General features: G+C 46.9%; 1 protein-coding gene across 3 annotated transcripts in view; it reads right to left on the bottom strand.

Moving 5' to 3' along the window:
* Positions 1 to 17,441, bottom strand: part of ANKAR (ankyrin and armadillo repeat containing) — a 49,186-nt gene that overhangs the window by 18,079 nt on the left and 13,666 nt on the right. For 2 of the 3 annotated variants that reach the window (XM_044272946.1, XM_044272947.1), the window contains exons 1-4: positions 15,365 to 15,625; positions 12,556 to 12,734; positions 7,257 to 7,475; positions 5,246 to 5,383 (exon numbers count right to left, since the gene is read on the bottom strand). In XM_044272946.1, coding sequence (XP_044128881.1) covers positions 5,246 to 5,383; positions 7,257 to 7,475; positions 12,556 to 12,734; positions 15,365 to 15,603 — 775 coding nt within the window. In that variant the 5' untranslated portion in view covers positions 15,604 to 15,625. Of the gene's footprint in view, positions 1 to 5,245; positions 5,384 to 7,256; positions 7,476 to 12,555; positions 12,735 to 15,364; positions 15,626 to 17,441 lie in introns of those variants that run through there. The other variant, XM_044272949.1, reaches the window with a different exon arrangement.

Raw genomic sequence — 17,441 nt, 5'->3', positions numbered from 1 at the left:
TGCCATGGTAACCGATCGGAGCCCCAGGATTACACTGCTGGGGCTCCGATCAGAAGCGGCCACTCATTAGTGAATGAAGAGGAGAGGAGGGGACCCTGTGGCCACTGCCACCAATGTTATATTTTAATAGTGTATATATTTTCCAAAACTGAAGTTCAGAAGAGGCAAAAAAAGTTAGACCAAAAAAATTATTATAGCACTATATTTGCTAAATTACAGTCTATATGTGTATTTTACGAATATTCGTAATATTACTCTAACTTCGTCTTTAATATTCTAAAAGACGAAGTTAGAGCAATATTATGAATATTCGTAAAATACACATATAGCCTAGCCATAGTCAATGTCATAGGAACGTTGCCTTATACCGTCAAAAGTAAAATCGCAATACGCGAATAATTAAATCGTATATTATTCGCGATAAATAGAAAAATTACGAATATTCGATTTCGACAAATATTCAATTGAATATTTGCGAAATATTGCGAAATCGAATATGGCACCTCCCGCTCATCACTAATGGAGATAACTCACTCATTAATTCAAATACAGGAGGCGGGTACTGGCTGCAGAATCATATAGCCGGCACCCGACCTTTATGAGAGGTAGCTGCCATCCGCGGAAGTTAACCCCTCATGTGCTGCACCTGAGGGGTTAACTGCCGCGGATCGCAGCTACCTCTCACAGAGGTCGGGTGTCGGCTATATGATTCTGCAGCCAGTACCCGCCTCCTGTATTTGAATTAATGAGTGAGTTATCTTCATTGGTGGCGCAGTGCCCACAGTCCCTCCTCCGCCCCTCTCTCCTCTCATCGGTGGCAGCGGCACAGGGACTGCTTCCTTCTCCCCTGTGCTACTGAGGGAACATTGTGCGTGCTGAAAGCAGTGCGCTCCATGTTCTCCGATACTGATGCGCAGTAGCGCAGCCTAGTGTCGGTAAATGGCAAATCCCGGCATCGAACCGATACGGAACAAAAGTATCCGTAATACAAACAATAGGGAAATGCAACACACAGAACCCACACAAAATGCAAAAGGGAAAGGAACGACTTAACTTCAAAGGAGCAATGGAAGCTTTAGGAACTCAGCAATCTATCCAAAAGGTCCAAACAGACGCTATAAACCGCACAGCATTGTGGGAGAAGCAACTATAAATAGAGAAGGTTAAATGACCCCAATAGCCACACCTGGGGAAAGAAGGTGAGGCAAGCACCAGAAACAGCACAGACGTCATCTGATCCAAACGGAAAACATGTCAGATCAAACCACGTGTTGCCTCACCGATCTCTTGCCACCTGTCGTGGGAACGTCTGTGACAGTACCCCCCCCTTCTACGGATGACCTCCGGACACCCAGGACCAACCTTATCCGGTTGAGACCTGTGAAAAGCTTTCATCAAATGACTGTCATTCACGTCAGATGCCGGTACCCACATCCTCTCCTCTGGTCCATAACCCTTCCAGTGAACAAGATACTGAAGAGATCTACGGAGAAAATCGAGAGTCAATTATCCTGGTGATCTGAAATTCCAAACTACCGTCCACCATGACAGGAGCGCGTGGCAAGGAACACGGTTCCAAAGGTTTAATATATCTCTTCAACAACGATTCTTGTGTACAGCCACACAGAATCACTCACTCTTAGGTCCGGACCTTCCATACCTTTCCTGTCAGCCACACGTTCATACTTGTTGCCCATATTCATCACGTTATCTTGAATTTTCTGCCAAATAGATGACAATGATGATGAAAAACATTCCTCCTCAGGAATACCAGAAGTATCAGAACCTGAAAATGTGCTAAACTGCGGGTGAAACCCATATGCCCCAAAAACCGGCGACTTCCCAGTGGATTCCTGTCTACGATTGTTTATGGCAAACTCTGCCAAAGACAAAAACTAGGACCACTCCTCCTGGTTCTGAGACAAAAGATCTCAAGTAAGTCTCCAGACTCTGATTAGTGCGCTCCGTTTGTCCGTTCGGCTGAGGATGAAAAGCCGAAGAAAATGACAGTTGTACCCCCAGCCAAGTACAGAACGCCTTCCAGAATCTGGGAACAAACTGAGTCCCACGATCCAAGACCACGTCAGAGAGGATGCCATGGAGTTTCACAATGTTGTCAACACTTGTGCAAGTGTTTTACCATTAGATAGGCCCGGCAACGCTGTAAAGTGCACCATTTTACTAAAGCGATCAACTACCACCAGAATAACTGTCTTGAAGAATTAGGTAGATCAGTGATAAAATCCATAGATAAGGGAGTTCATGCTCTGCACAGGATGGCAACGGAAGTAGAGATCTGGAAGGCCGAGTATGTGTCACCTTAGCACGTGCAAGGGTACTACAGGCCAATACATAATCCTCAACACACTTACACAACCCCGGCCACCAGAATCTACGAGAGGTGAGGTCAGCAGTGGATCTGCTCCCAGGGTGTCCCGTAAGAACGTACAGTGATGTTCCTTAAACACCTTGTGACACAATTCCGATGGCACAGTTTCCCAGAAAATATGTCCGGGAGGGCAAATTTAGGCTCCAGGTGGGCCTGGTCTCCACCACTATCACCAGGACCAACAGCCTGTGATATCTGCAAGATGGTTGTGCGGAGATCATCTACCTCCAAAGATAGCCCTTGCAGCTGACCTGGCTGCATGCAAACAAACAAACAAAAAATGACAGTTTTGGCGGTTTATAATGTCATGTTTCGGTGGGGGAGGAAAGGGCAGAACAGGGAATCAGGCCTGAGAACTAGGGAAAGAAACTGGACACCACCTAATGAAAACCCTAACCAAAATCTTGACTTACTACCTGTATGAAAAGACCCCAAAAGGTAGATGAGTTCATATGCAGGAATACCTAGAGTCATATCAAGCCCTTTAGGACCCTGGTACTAAATGTCAGGACTGAGACAACCTGTTGCTCCAAAAGGAAGGACGAACAGGATCTTCTTCAGGCCTAATACAAACAATAGGGAAAGCAACACACAGAACCAAACAAAATACAGAAGGGAAAGGAAAGACTTAACTTCAAAAGGAGCAATGGAAGCACCAGTAACTCAGCTGAGATCCAACCACAATCTATCCAAAGAGAAGCTACAAACCGCACAGCATTGTGGGAGAAGCAACTATAAATAGAGAAGGTTAAATGACCCTAATAGCCACACCTGGGGAAAGAAGGTGAGGCAAGCACCAGAAACAACACATGCGTCATTTGATCCAAAACAGAAAAGATGTCAGATCAAACCATGTGTTGCCATTCTCACTGATCTCCTGCCACCTGTCGCGGGAACGTCCAGGACAGGATTACCGCAAGATCAACAACAATGCGCACAAGGATGCACCTCTCCATGACCACCTGCCATGAATTGAGGAGTCTCTGGCAGCCCTGGGATCTGCTGCTTGTTTATGTACACTGGATCTAACCAGTGGCTATTTGAAAGTCCTCATGGCACCTGAAGATAAAGAGAAAACGAAAAGCTTACACTACCCCTGCTTGAGTTCAACTACATGCCATTCGGGCTGTGCAGTGCCCCTGGGCATCTCATGGAGATATGTCTTGGGCGCAAAAAAAATGGTTTGATGGTCTGCTCCAAGACCTATGAAGAGCATTTACAGCACCTGGCCGAGGTGTTCCAGACTCTGGCCCAATATGTATTGAAAGTGAACCCTTCAAAGTGCCAGTTACTGAAGCCTCAAGTGAAATATCTGGGACATGTTGTGATTAGTGATGAGCAGCAGGGGTCATATTCGAATTTGTGATATTTTGCGAATATCTTGTAGAATATTCGTCATATACTCGCGAATTCGTATATTCTACTTTTTTTTTTAATGCGAAAATCGGCAAGGTAATGATCGCATAATATGCGAATATTGCCTGCTCAATAACGAATATATAGCACTTTAGGATGAATATTTAGGTACAGAGACCATAGGAGCCAAGCAATCTGTGGATTACAAATGACTTTTTTTTGCTATGTGTTCCAGTTTTGCAATGTTATAAGCCAACAACCAAAGAATAGACTCAAACATGTACCCGAGCTCTTTGTGACATCATTTGTGACATTTTTGCCCCAAAGTTTTTGCAGTGTTCAAGTATTTTTGCCCATTGTATGGACTCTTTTTGATTGGAGCCACAATGTGATGTTTCATGCACCTTTGCGTGTACTTTGGACTTTGCACTGTTATGTTGTTATGAAACGGTTATGTTCATGTCATGTGCCTGGTTCACCAGCAGGTGGCAGAGAGATCTTTAGATAGAATGGAACTTACCATTCCATTCTCCCCCTTTTGGGAAGAAGTGAGCCAGTACCATTTCCTACCAAGGGAGGGGCAGCAGGAAGAGTCTAGTCAGTCTAAGCCAGGGTAGCGTCAGAGTCAGACGTGCCATGATGTAGCAGCTAGGGGAGGAGCCCCTTCTGCATCAGGAGTCCCTCCAGAAGGAAGCAGCTCATAGAGCACCATGACTTCTTACAGATTAACATACAGAGCATTTCGAGGGGGTCAACAGCCAAAGGCACCCCACTCCAAAGGTACCAGAACAGTCCTAAAGTCCTGCTGCCAGAATAGAGCCGAATTTAGCACAGCAGAGAGAGAAAGCAGAATATTCAAGTTTTTCTGCCAGTTTATGCAAAAGCCTGCTGGAACCAAGAGAAAGACTGAATATTGTCTTGATACAAGTTGATGCAAGTAAAGCTGTTGAACTTTATAACAGTCTGGACTCGACTTATTCTCTACCTCCACCGTTACTCATCCCTTTTATTGCTTCAGAACCAAGCCCTGGGGAGAGAAGGTATCCAGGTAGGAGCACCGTGATACACCCAGAGACTGTTAAGACTGCAGCACACCAATCGGCATTCCTATAAACCTGGGATACAAATGGCCCTGCACCTTTGCTATCACGCATGGCCTGGTTCATTCTAGGCCTTCTTTGGCTGTCTGTTCTTTCCCTCAGGACTATCCTCTCAGTCAAATACCTTTCTGGCAGCTTTTCACTCTCAGGAGTAGTGTCTCCTGGATGAGATTTCTCTTTGGGCCTACTTTGAAGGAGATTGAACATGTTGGACTTTTTTGTAGCTCTGCTCCACTTGCACTTCAGGGTAGGGCTAAGTCCATCACCCTGGGTACCTAAGCAAGTCTGCCATATGGCTCATCTGTATTTGGTACTATGCTCCAGTGCTTAACAGTAAAGACAGGGCAGTCAACATCGTAGCAAAAAGGAAAGTAATGGAGGGAGCATAGCTCAGACCTACCCAGAACCAATGTCGCTATTGCAAGTGCTGCCTCCACCTTAATGCGCTCCGACTGAGAGTGTCGCATCAACGCTACGAGGAACTTCAGCCCCCTGGAACCTGCAACAGCACTCTGGATTCTGCCATGTGGGATAAAGCCTAGGAAAGAGAAGACATGCATAATGTAATCCGAGGATAGTCAAAGGTTATGTCCGGGATTAGAAAGTCATGGCTGCTCTCAGAAACAACGCCTCCCCGTGGATTGTCTGCGATACTGCAGCTCTGATCCACTGAAGTCAATGAGGCTGAGCTGCAATATCAGAAACAAGCTGTGAACTGGTGCCGTGTTTGGAAGGAATCAGAAAACTTTTTCTAACCCTGGAAACACCTTAAAGGGGTATTCCGGTTGTTAGAAGTCATTCATTTCTATGGGACTTTCAGAGATAGCCGAGTACAGCGCTCACCTATCTCCGGAACTCCCATAGAGATGAATGTAGTGGCTGCGTGCATGCCCAACTGGTTGCTTTGTTTATTGCAGGGGGTATGGGGCCCCCGTTCTTATGATCGGTAGGGGACCCCATAAATGTAATAGTTATCCCCTATCCTGTGGGCAGGGGATGGAATACCCCTTTAAGGACACAAGTGGTTTTCCCTCCACTTTTCCGCCCGCTTCCAGGCATGCATGTTAATAAACTTGCCAGGGTCGATGTTCCTGGACCGGACCTCACCAAAGGAGACTTTACCCTGCAGTCACCCCGACGTTGCGCTGCGTGTTTTCACACATGTCAGTCAGTTACACCGCGAGCCTGACTGTTTACTTTCCAGAATAACCGTTTCAGCCATGACCTGTCGAGAACCAGTGTTTCTCTGTCATGTCCCTTTAAATGGGCGATGCCCTAGAAGTGCACGGGCTGACTGCGACGCGTTATACAACGTATGAGTTAGTGCTTCTGTGCACGTGGGTCATCAGCGTGGCTACTCTGTTAGTGCCAGCTATTGGGCTCCAACGTATGTGCACGGCAGGCGTGTGAGGTATCTCGTGTCTCATCAGAGGCTCAGACTGATATGTCCTATCTCTATGCTTTACACCGCAGCTGCACTTGTTCACACTGACTTACTGGGGGTCAATTATTGCAGCTTGCGCATGTTTTTAGCTTATTTAGAGACTTTGACCGTTTTTTTTTGGTCTCATTCATTGTGGGTTTTGCCTGGTTTTGGGCTGTTCCGACAATTAGAGAGTTCGGGGATGTGCCCTTGCAGGCGCTTAGTTAACGTCCGGGGTGGTGGAGTACAATTTCTCTGATAAGGCCGACATGCCTAATTTGGGTGCACGCCCGGCAGCATGAACTGTGCAAAGCCCTCTACCACACGTGCGCCATTTCTCAGAAGACGAAGATCCAACAAGAAGTGCGAGGGAAGCCGAGGAGGAAGCGTATTCCTGATTGTGAATGTGTTTGCCGGCGTCGGTCTTTCGCCTGTTACCGAATATCTTTCTTACATCTTTTCATCAAATGTGCTACTTTTTAAGCATAAAAGTTGCTAAATACATCCTAGCGCACAATAACGGATGCCACATGTGCATAACTGATGTTTAGGATCCGTTTTTATTACAATATTCCATTTTTCATGGATCAAAAAAATCTGAAAAATATTGCGGATGTGAACTCATTCACACGCGTGCAGTGTGTTGCGGATCCGCAATACACGCGGCCGGCACCCCCATAGAACTGCAACTGCGGACAAGAATAGGACATGTTCTATTTTTTTAGGGAGCCGTGGACCGGAAGATCGGGGATGCGCTCCGGAAATGCAGACACTGCTGTCCGCATCTCTTCCGGCCCGATAATAAATGAATGGGTCCGGATTCATTGCGGAACGGATCTGGACCCATTATATGGACGTGTGAGCCCTAAAGGGAAGGACAGAATGATTGTAAACGGCAAGAAACTAACCCCCCTCCCCCATGAGAAAACGTAAGTGGGCGCCAGATAACCCCCCATGCTGAAGACATCTCCGGATGAAGGCTACGTACCGACTCCCAGGCAGATGTCCTGCAAAGCTCGTATTGCACTCAGAACAACATCCTCCCGGGGAGACCTGAGGAGGCGTACAAGATGGCGGGCGGCGTTAGCAGACATCACTGTGTTCCGCAGGTCATAGGGTCCCTGCACCAAGACCCTCAGTCCTCTGGTTCCAATCAGATTGAGAATGTAAGACGGAGAGGACAGAAATTCAACCAGCAAAGGTACACCTGGAAAATAAGTGAACAGGTTCATATCAATGCTACCGACACTCTACGGGGTAAGGGTATCACCAGGGCCGGTGTTAGGGGGGGCAAACTGGGCAATTGCCCAGGGCCCCCATTGTCTGAGGGGGCCCCTGCTTCAGTGCTGCTGTTCAGCTGAACGTCCGAGGAAGCAAACGGGCAGACAGCTGAACAGCTGCACTTTACAATGCAGTGTACGGTCTCCTCCCTCCCATATAAGAGACATCATTACCACAGTGCTGACAGGACCTGCCATGATGTCAGATACAGGAGGCGGAGCTCAGCAAGGAAGAGGGGATGAAGGACCTGTGATGACCTCACCATCATGTGACCAGAACAGGAGGCGGAGCTCAGCAGAGAAGAGGGGGATGAAGGACCTGTGATGACCTCACCATCATGTGACCAGAACAGGAGGCGGAGCTCAGCAGAGAAGAGGGGGATGAAGGACCTGTGATGACCTCACCATCATGTGACCAGAACAGGAGGCGGAGCTCAGCAGAGAAGAGGGGATGAAGGACCTGTGATGACCTCACCATCATGTGACCAGAACAGGAGGCGGAGCTCAGCAGTGCAGTAAAGTAATGAAGAAGAAGACCAGCCATGCATGTGAAGAAGTATGGATTCAATGTAAGTGCAAGGGAAATGCTGGGAGTTGTAGTCCTCTCCTCTTATACCTCCTGTTATGTAATAGAGTACATTACAAGAGGGGGTATGAAGAGAGGACTACAACTCCCAGCATGTCCAGCTTGTTATGTAATATCAGAGTACATTGCAAGAGGTATAAGAGAAGAGGACTACAACTCTCAGCATGTCCAGGCCATTAGTATATAATAGATATATTTTGTATCTCTAGGACTGTGTAACTGTATGACTTTTTAGTAGTTGCTTTAAGCTGCTTGTTCCTTATCTCAAGCGCCTCCCCTCCCCCCTTCCCCACTAGCCAAGCTGTCTGAATAGAGAAGAATGGGGGCACACAGCTGTGGGCAGTGCTGGTCCTCTCCTCTGCCTACAGATGTGCCAAGAGTGAGGTATGGACTGTAGAAGAATGCTTGAGCCAATTACTACGGCTACTTTCGCACTTGCGGCAGAGTGATCCGGCAAGCAGTTCCGTCACCGGCAAAACCTATGCCAACTGATGGCATTAGTAAGACTGATCAGGATCCTGATCCGTCTTACAAATGCAATGAAATGCCCGATCCGCCTTTCCGGTGTCATCTGGAAAAACGGATCCGGCATTTATTTTTTTTGCAGACCGGAAGGACGGATCCGGCATTCTGGTATTTTGAATGACGGATCCGACACTAATACGTTTCTATGGAAAAAAATGCCGGATCTGGCATTCAGGCAAGTCTTCCGTTTTTTGGGCCGGAGATAAAACCGTAGCATTAGGGTTAGCAGTATTATCTCCGTCCTGAACAGTCAAAAAGACTGAACTGAAGACGTCCTGATGCGTCCTGAGCGGATCGCTCTCCATTCAGAATGCATGGGGATAAAACTGATCAGTTCTTTCCAGTATTGAGCCCCGAGGACGGAATTCTATGATGGAAAATAAAACCGCCAGTGTGAGAGTAGCCTTAGATGATACCCATGTATACTCATTGCTTTTAAAAAAACAGGCACAAGCTGCAAAATTAGGCCTGAAGTATCATATATGACGTAAGCAGTACTAATGCTAGTAAGACGCCATTATAAGATGGCACCGCTGCACAGATGTTTACATTAGTTCACATACTAAAGTTTGTAAGACCGCGCACACTGCGCAGGCGCCAAGTGTTATCTCCTTTCTTCTTATCTCTTTATCCTTCTTAGCCAATGAAATAAGGGCATGAGCCTCAGAGGGGGACGCCCCCCCAATGAAGATGTAATAAACAGAGAGGCTGTCTTTGACCTGCCTTTGTGTCAGTGGAAGTCTCTGGCACGCGTGGATATTAACCCCTTGGGGTACCTTGATTTGGGGCACCAGAGTGTATCTTAAATGCTTCAAGTGGAAGCAGCTTCAACAATTACAACACCCTGGATATGCTGGGAGTTGTATACCTCCTCTTGTAATGTACTCTGATATTACATAATGACGGCTTAGACATGCTGGGAGTTATAGTCCTCTCCTGTTATACCTCCTGCAGTAATGTGCTCTGAATTAGGGCCAGGACGATGGATAGGGGAGGGTAGTCATCTGCCTAGGGCGCCACTTCGCCCCATAAAGGGGGAGCACTCATGGCCGTCCAACTTCACAAGCCTCAGGCCACTCGGCCTCAAGCCTGTGAGGCATTAGAACAGAGCAAGAAGCTGCAATGACATCACTGATGATGTCATCAAGTGAGACCCGGAGCAGGAGTTGTGATGTCATTGGGGCTGCATGCATCAGGACGCAGCAACACAAGCTACAGATAAAACTGTGGTCTGCATCGTTTTTTTATACTAAATGTCCACACTGCTGGGGGCACCAGGGATCATTATATATACTTGGCACTACTGGGGAGGAATGGAGGAGCATTATATACTGGCACTACAGTGGAACATATATATATACACACACACATACACATACAGTACAGACCAAAAGTTTGGACGCACCTTCTCATTCACAGAGTTTTCTTTATTTTCATGACTATGACAATTGTAGATTCACACTGAAGGCATCAAAACTATGAATTATCACATGTGGAATTATATACATAACAAACAAGTGTGAAACAACTGAAAATATGTCCTATTCTAGGTTCTTCACAGTAGCCACCTTTTGCTTTGATTACTGCTTTGCACACTCTTGGCATTCTCTTGATGAGCTTCCAGAGGTAGTCACCTGAAATGGTCTTCACTTCACAGGTGTGCCCTGTCAGATGTAATAAGTGGGATTTCTTGCCTTATAAATGGGGTTGGGACCATCAGTTGCGTTGTGGAGAAGTCAGGTGGACACACAGCTGATAGTCCTACTGAATAGACTGTTAGAATTTGTATTATGGCAAGAAAAAAGCAGCTAAGTAAAGAAAAACGAGCGGCCATCATTACTTTAAGAAATGAAGGTCAGTCAGTCCGAAAAATTGGGAAAACTTTGAAAGTGTCCCCAAGTGCAGTCACAAAAACCATCAAGCGCTACAAAGAAACTGGCTCACATGCGGACCGCCCAGGAAAGGAAGACCAAGAGTCACCTCTGCTGCGGAGGAGAAGTTCATCCGAGTCACCAGCCTCAGAAATCGCAGGTTAACAGCAGCTCAGATTAGAGAGCAGGTCAATGCCACCCAGAGTTCTAGCAGCAGACACATCTCTAGAACAACTGGTAAGAGGAGACTGTGTGAATCAGGCCTTCATGGTAGAAGATCTGCTAGGAAACCACTGCTAAGGACAGGCAACACGCAGAAGAGACTTGTTTGGGCTAAAGAACACAAGGAATGGACATTAGACCAGTGGAAATCTGTGCTTTGGTCTGATGAGTCCAAATTTGAGATCTTTGGTTCCAACCACCGTGTCTTTGTGCGACGCAGAAAAGGTGACCGGATGGACTCTACATGCCTGGTTCCCACCGTGAAGCATGGAGGAGGAGGTGTGATGGTGTGGGGGTGCTTTGCTGGTGACACTGTTGGGGATTTATTCAGAATTGAAGGCATACTGAGCCAGCATGGCTACCACAGCATCTTGCAGCGGCATGCTATTCCATCCGGTTTCCGTTTAGTTGGACCATCATTTATTTTTCAACAGGACAGTGACCCCAAACACACCTCCAGGCTGTGTAAGGGATATCTGACCATGAAGGAGAGTGACGGGGTGCTGCGCTAGATGACCTGGCCTCCACAGTCACTGGACCTGAACCCAATCGAGATGGTTTGGGGTGAGCTGGACCACAGAGTGAAGGCAAAAGGGCCAACAAGTGCTAAGCATCTCTGGGAACTCCTTCAAGACTGTTGGAAGACCATTTCAGGTGACTACCTCCTGGAGCTCATCAAGAGAATGCCAAGAGTGTGCAAAGCAGTAATCAAAGCAAAAGGTGGCTACTTTGAAGAACCTAGAATATGACATATTGTCAGTTGTTTCACACTTGTTTGTTATGTATATAATTCCACATGTGATAATTCATAGTTTTGATGCCTTCAGTGCGAATCTACAATTGTCATAGTCATGAAAATAAAGAAACATTACAGTGTGTCCAAACTTTTGGTCTGTACTGTACATTCTGGCACTATGGGGGGGGGGGGCATTATATATTGGAACTAGTGGGGGCACTACAGGGGGACAATAGAGCCACTGGGAGCATGATGGTTATATTACTACTAGGCTACTGTAGGGGCGTTGTTATTTGACGCAATATGAAGGGCATTGCTACTTATGGGGGCTATCTTGGGGAGTATTATCACTATTGGGGGCACCATTACTAATGAGGGCAGTCTGGGGGTATAGTATAGTGTTTGTGGACATGGGGGGGCACAACAGGCACAGTATTGGGGGCAACTTCAAGAGGTTCTCCGGGTTTTTTCATATAGATGACCCATCCTTAGGATAGGTCCTCAATATTAGATCGGCGGGGGTCTGACACCAGGCAGTCCCGACGATCAGCTGTTTGAGGAGACGGCGTACAGCAGCATTGAACAGCACGCGCCGTCTCCTCAAACAGCTGATCGGCGGGCGTGTCGGACTGTGTTTTTAGCACGTTATTACAAGGTGTGGGCCCCTCCTTTTGATTTTTCCCAGGGCCACATTTTGTCTAAAACAGGCCCTGGGTATTACAGCAGCACAGAGTATTTTCAGATCTTTTTGGGGGCTGTAATATGTGCACTCCTTGGTGTAAAGAGAAACCAATCAGATTGGTTGGAGGAATCTGACTCGGGTCTATGGGCGACCCGGACGATTCTGATAAATGCAACCCATGGGACGTCATGGGAGCAGATAGAATTTGCTGTTTATGTCCCCCATGCAATTTGCAGCGGCATTAAATTCTGTGTACTTACTGGTGACGCCCCTCAGTATCTCTCTGCTATAACTAACCACTTACATGGAGGACAAGTAACGCCCAAGCGTCCTGGCACCTATAATGAGATAAATACAGGTTCCGACAAGGTCACCCGATACTGACCTATTCTGGCGGCCACCATCCTCTGAGCTTCTGCGTCCTGGCCAGACAGGGCCCACAGCGTCCTGGTTATGGCTTCCTGTGTGAACTGGGACTTGCTCCTTTTCAGCAGATGCACGAGCGGAGAGAGGTTATTAGACTCCATGACTTTCCTCTGAGCCTGAGGATTCCCATCTACGAGTCTAGAAGATAACCACCAACAAGTATCAGCCCCATCGTGTAGCTATACGAGGAAGCGCAGCGAGGCGTCCCTTGTGTACAGGACGTTTAATCACCGTGTAATAAAAAGGTTCTAATAAACGTTGTGGTTCTATTCTTCACAGTTTTCAAGATCTCTGTTTGCAGTCAGAGGCATTTACCTCTGCAGACCTAATAATTTCCCACCTGAGGGTTTGTTACTATTGCAGCATCGATCGTCTGCTCACATTTCATATTCACTAGAGAAACCTCCCAACTTGCTGAATGTGAAGGTCCAGTGTCACCGGCCACAATCTTAGGAGTACACAGTGCGGTACACATAGGTGCGTGGCCCACGGCAGACTACACAGCCCCAGAGTATGCCAACTGGACACTCTAGGGCACTGGGTGAATAGGGGCTGTGAGGGGTACGGTACGGCTTCAGGACACCAGGTTTCAGGTCCAAACAGTTCATTTATTGTGATCCACCAGCACAAGCAAAATGACAAAAATAATAAACACTCGCCCGTCCAGGCTCTCACTAAACATAATATTCCTGACTCGCCTAAGTCCCTGTTCACACGTGCGGCTTTCTCAGCCAATGTCCCACAGCCTCCTGGCTGTACAGAGCACCGTACGTCCAGTGTCTCTTGGGGAATAGTGGTCTCTCAGCCCTCCTGGCTTGGACCACACAGAGCCTCCAGGCCTCTGTCCACAGGAAACACACTCCCCCCTTACTGACACCCTGGGAGGTGCTTTGTGCAGCCTGATTACTTCCAGCTGGTCTCACCTGTGGTGGAATTGGGGTGTGGACCGAACTATCCACCCCTTCCTTGCCTCTACCCTGTGTGAGACCTGTCACTGTCTCACAGGGCCCATAGGTACATTTTACACATACAAGAGGCTGTCGACTTCTGGTGTAAGTGAAATCCAGACACAGTCCATGGACAAGAGAGATACTCTTGTGTATGCAGTACCCAGAACCGGGCAACTGCAAGGGTTTGATTGTTATACTGGTTTTGGTTCATTAAAATGTTCTGACCTGTTGTATTTGCCTATTCGCTAGCATTGTATGGATAGGTCAGGGTTAACACCTTTATGTAGCTAGGAGATGGACCTGGGTCTGCCCCTAGTCAGTAGAGAGTCTAGTGCTAACTGGGGAAGAGAAAAGACCTTCATGCGTTTGCTCCTCAGGACGAGGCCTGAATTCCAGAGAACTATTATCTCTGAGACAGATACAGCTGAGGAAGAAAAAGAGAAGGAAGATTAGAAGGCCCAGAATCTGAAGGGCCGTGCACTGGAGTCAGTCAGCAAGGTGCTTTGCCAGTTTAAGGCTGATGGAGACTTTGCTAATGTGTCCTCTTCCACACTGAGATTATAGTCAGCCGTATCTAAATTCTGTACCCCTCAGCCAAGGAATCACAGAAACTCTACCAAGAACCTCATTGTCCGCCTAAGGTTCTGCAGAGGGAGAGAGCAAGAGAGACAGAGAGGAGTACTACAACCCCTATGATTGGTGCTATCCATACATTGCTACTAAGGAAGATCTTCACTGGGATCTGCTTGGAACTGTGCCTTGATACTGTTGGATGTACTACTACTCCTATTCTGCACTCTGGTAAAGAGATATTTATTTACTAAATCTGGCCTGGTCACTGACTCCATCATTCGCCGGCCATGGCACTTGCATCCACACTCCTGCCTCGTGCCCTGCCAAGACACTGTCAAGGGGGCAGGTAAGTATGAATCTTCTACTTCAGGAGGTAGGCTGTGGGGACTTGCTTAAAAATCTATATTATCAGAAAACCCTTTTAAACACTAAGGACACCCCAACTACCTTCAGGCAGGGGACCCAACAGGAGGATGTGCCCTGAGGGAAGAAAGGGCGCACCGTCCGGTCACTGCACAGCTCGCGGAGGGCATCGGTGTGAGGTCACTGTGGTCCTTGTGTACACTCATTCTTGCCACTACCACCCCATCCTCCACTCGTTCCTCCCAGGCTGCCGCTGCATATATGTGCCTAAGGGTTATGAAGCGCTGTTATTAGAGACATGGATGTGACTTGGAATCACCTTCCGCTTTAGTTCCAGGTGAAATATTCCCAATGATGTTTATCTTATTACATCCCTTGGGCTCTTCCTGGAGGGACTCATTGACTGCCATGAATCGTGCACTTAATGCATCATTACAGTAGGTGCTTCAAGACGACAGGAATCCTGTCTGCTCGGAGATTAACTGTTCTCTGAAGCAGAAAAACCTAGGAGGTTTCCTTGGCCACAGACTATAGTGAAAGGTTTAATGGGTCATAGATGTCAGGTCACGTTACATAGTCCATTGATGTCCATGCCGCTCCACTACTTCATGTAATCACTACCCCTAAAACACATGCTCCCTTTCATGTTTTATTAAAATTTGGCAATCAGCACCCCCGACTTCTCACAATGACCACACACTTTGACTGTTTACTCATCAGAGATCAGCAAGCCCAATGGCAGCCAGAAGTCACTGATGAACATCTGAAAGAACCCATCAATTGCCCCTGTAAAACCCCATAGTGGCCAAAATGTTAGGCTAAGCCGGCAAAGTTACCCCACTAAATGAAAGTGCAGCCACATCCCCTTATTAGTTTTATTACCTGTGAATTGTTTTCACCGCAGACATCTGGACTTCTCGGTTATGAGATTTTAACATCTGATAGAGACACGAGCCAATGTTCTCACTAAGGAAAACATCTTGGTTGCTTCTGTTTCCTTCAGCAATGCTGCCGATGGCATCTCCCCAAACCACTATTAAGGGGTTTGTCTGACAAACTTTGAAAAGTTTTACCAGAGTGGCGAGAAGACTAGCTTCTTTACCGATAGAGTCCTTACACATCGCTGACCCAGCTGCCAGAAGGTCCAAGATTTTCAAAGTTGACTGCAGAACATCATCTTGCTCTACACTACAAATCACTTTTTTGAGAGCTGGGATGACAGCGGCTGAAATGCCTTCTGTAAAGTCTTTGTCTGTCGCAAGCTCACATATGCAGTCCAAGACTCGAGGAAGGAGCAGTTTCGGGCCATTGAAGATCAGAGATACAAGAACCTGAAACCCCTCTACCTCCACCATCTTTCGTCTCACAATCTTATTCTTTAAGATGCATTTAAATAAATATAAGGTTTGTATCTTTATATTCTCAGTAAGGTTCTTCTTAAGCACATCAACTAATTGTGAGATCAGTCCTTCATCTACAAGCTGGTTCACATGACATATGGACTCTTGGTCTTCAGACAGACTGGTCAGCTCTGAGATGATAAAACAAGCCCCGCTGACACCATCTTCGGAGTCATGGTCTAGAAGACCTATTACTTTTTTATATACATTTAAGTCCTTATTATAAAGGCTCAGAAAGTATTTGATAAAGTCAATGTGACCAAAAAGGGCAGACATTTCTATCACTCCCTGCCCACAGTTGTTCACATAGGTGACATCAGCTCCATGACTGACCAAGAGTTGGACCATTGGTTGACTTCCACATGCAATGGCCAAAAGTAAAGGAGTGTTTTGAAGAGCATCGTCGGTCTTCTTCTCAAGGTGTTCATATCCGGAGGATTCAATGAGACGTTCCACAAGTGTCAGATGGTTTTTGTAGGTTGCATGATGAATTGGTGACCACCCTGAATCATTCATGGTTGAACTTGCCATCGGTTATCTGTGAAAAAGTAGAAGATTTCTCTTATGCTGCAAAAGGTATCTGAAAAGTTGTTTCCAATTTAAGAGAACTGAGCTCAGTAGCAATGCACTGATATTGTGCAGAGAACGTCTAAGAGCCTTGACGGGAATGGAGAGGAAAGCATTGAGAAGTTCTGCTGCATCTCTGACTCATCACTGTTTTAGACTTTTGTGCAGTTACTGTCCTTGCATTCATGTTGTGTGTCATTCATGTGCAGCATATTCAGACTAGAAGTGCTTTTCATCCGCTAAGCGGGAATATATCCTTGAACCAAGTATCAAGTCCAATAGATTCTCACAATTCAGAGCTCGCTGCATAAACAATGAGGTTTGGAGATTGTCAGTTACAGTCAAACAATGCCGGGCTCCATCAGGTGCTTGGTAGAATGTGTCCCTGTCTAATGGTTTATAGGTTCCTGCCTCAAATAATGGCAATTTGGTGCCCAATGTGAGGCCATAAAGGGGGCTCAGTGACATGAGGCTTTAAAGGTCCATTGTGGATCTTCAGCAGATTCCCGAGAGCCGCAATAGCCGCACATGTTGCCTATACGTTCAGAGTCTCAGTTGTATAGTATAATGGTGTGAGACATGGCAGTCCAGGAGCTTCTGGGCAGTACACTGTCATACAGCCAGCAGACGGGTCTCTTACCTGGGTTCAGCTCTCGTCTTGGGGATGTACACACGGGCGGCGGAGGCTCAGATCAGCTGCTTGTCCCCAGGTCCACCCTGTGCAGGATCTTGTGGAAAGGACAAGCCCATGGAGCCGTGAATAGAGGGAGTGTCAGAGCCTTTACTCTGTGTGCACAGGGCTGAGCGGTCATTAATGGCTCAGGCTCTTAGCAACTTCATCTGTGCACTCCGGAGAACGCAGCTCCAAACTTTCTTCTTATGCCTCAGTCACACGTCAGTGTTCGGTCAGTGATTTCCATCAGTGATTTTGAGCCAAAACCAGGTGCGGCTGTAAACACAGAACAGGAGCAGATCCTTCCCTTCTACCTCAT

The sequence above is a fragment of the Bufo gargarizans genome, unplaced genomic scaffold, assembly GCF_014858855.1.
Source record: "Bufo gargarizans isolate SCDJY-AF-19 unplaced genomic scaffold, ASM1485885v1 fragScaff_scaffold_281_pilon, whole genome shotgun sequence".
Classification (NCBI taxonomy): domain Eukaryota; kingdom Metazoa; phylum Chordata; class Amphibia; order Anura; family Bufonidae; genus Bufo; species Bufo gargarizans.
Note: the sequence above shows the minus strand (reverse complement) of the source record. Positions and strands in the feature narration are given on the sequence as shown.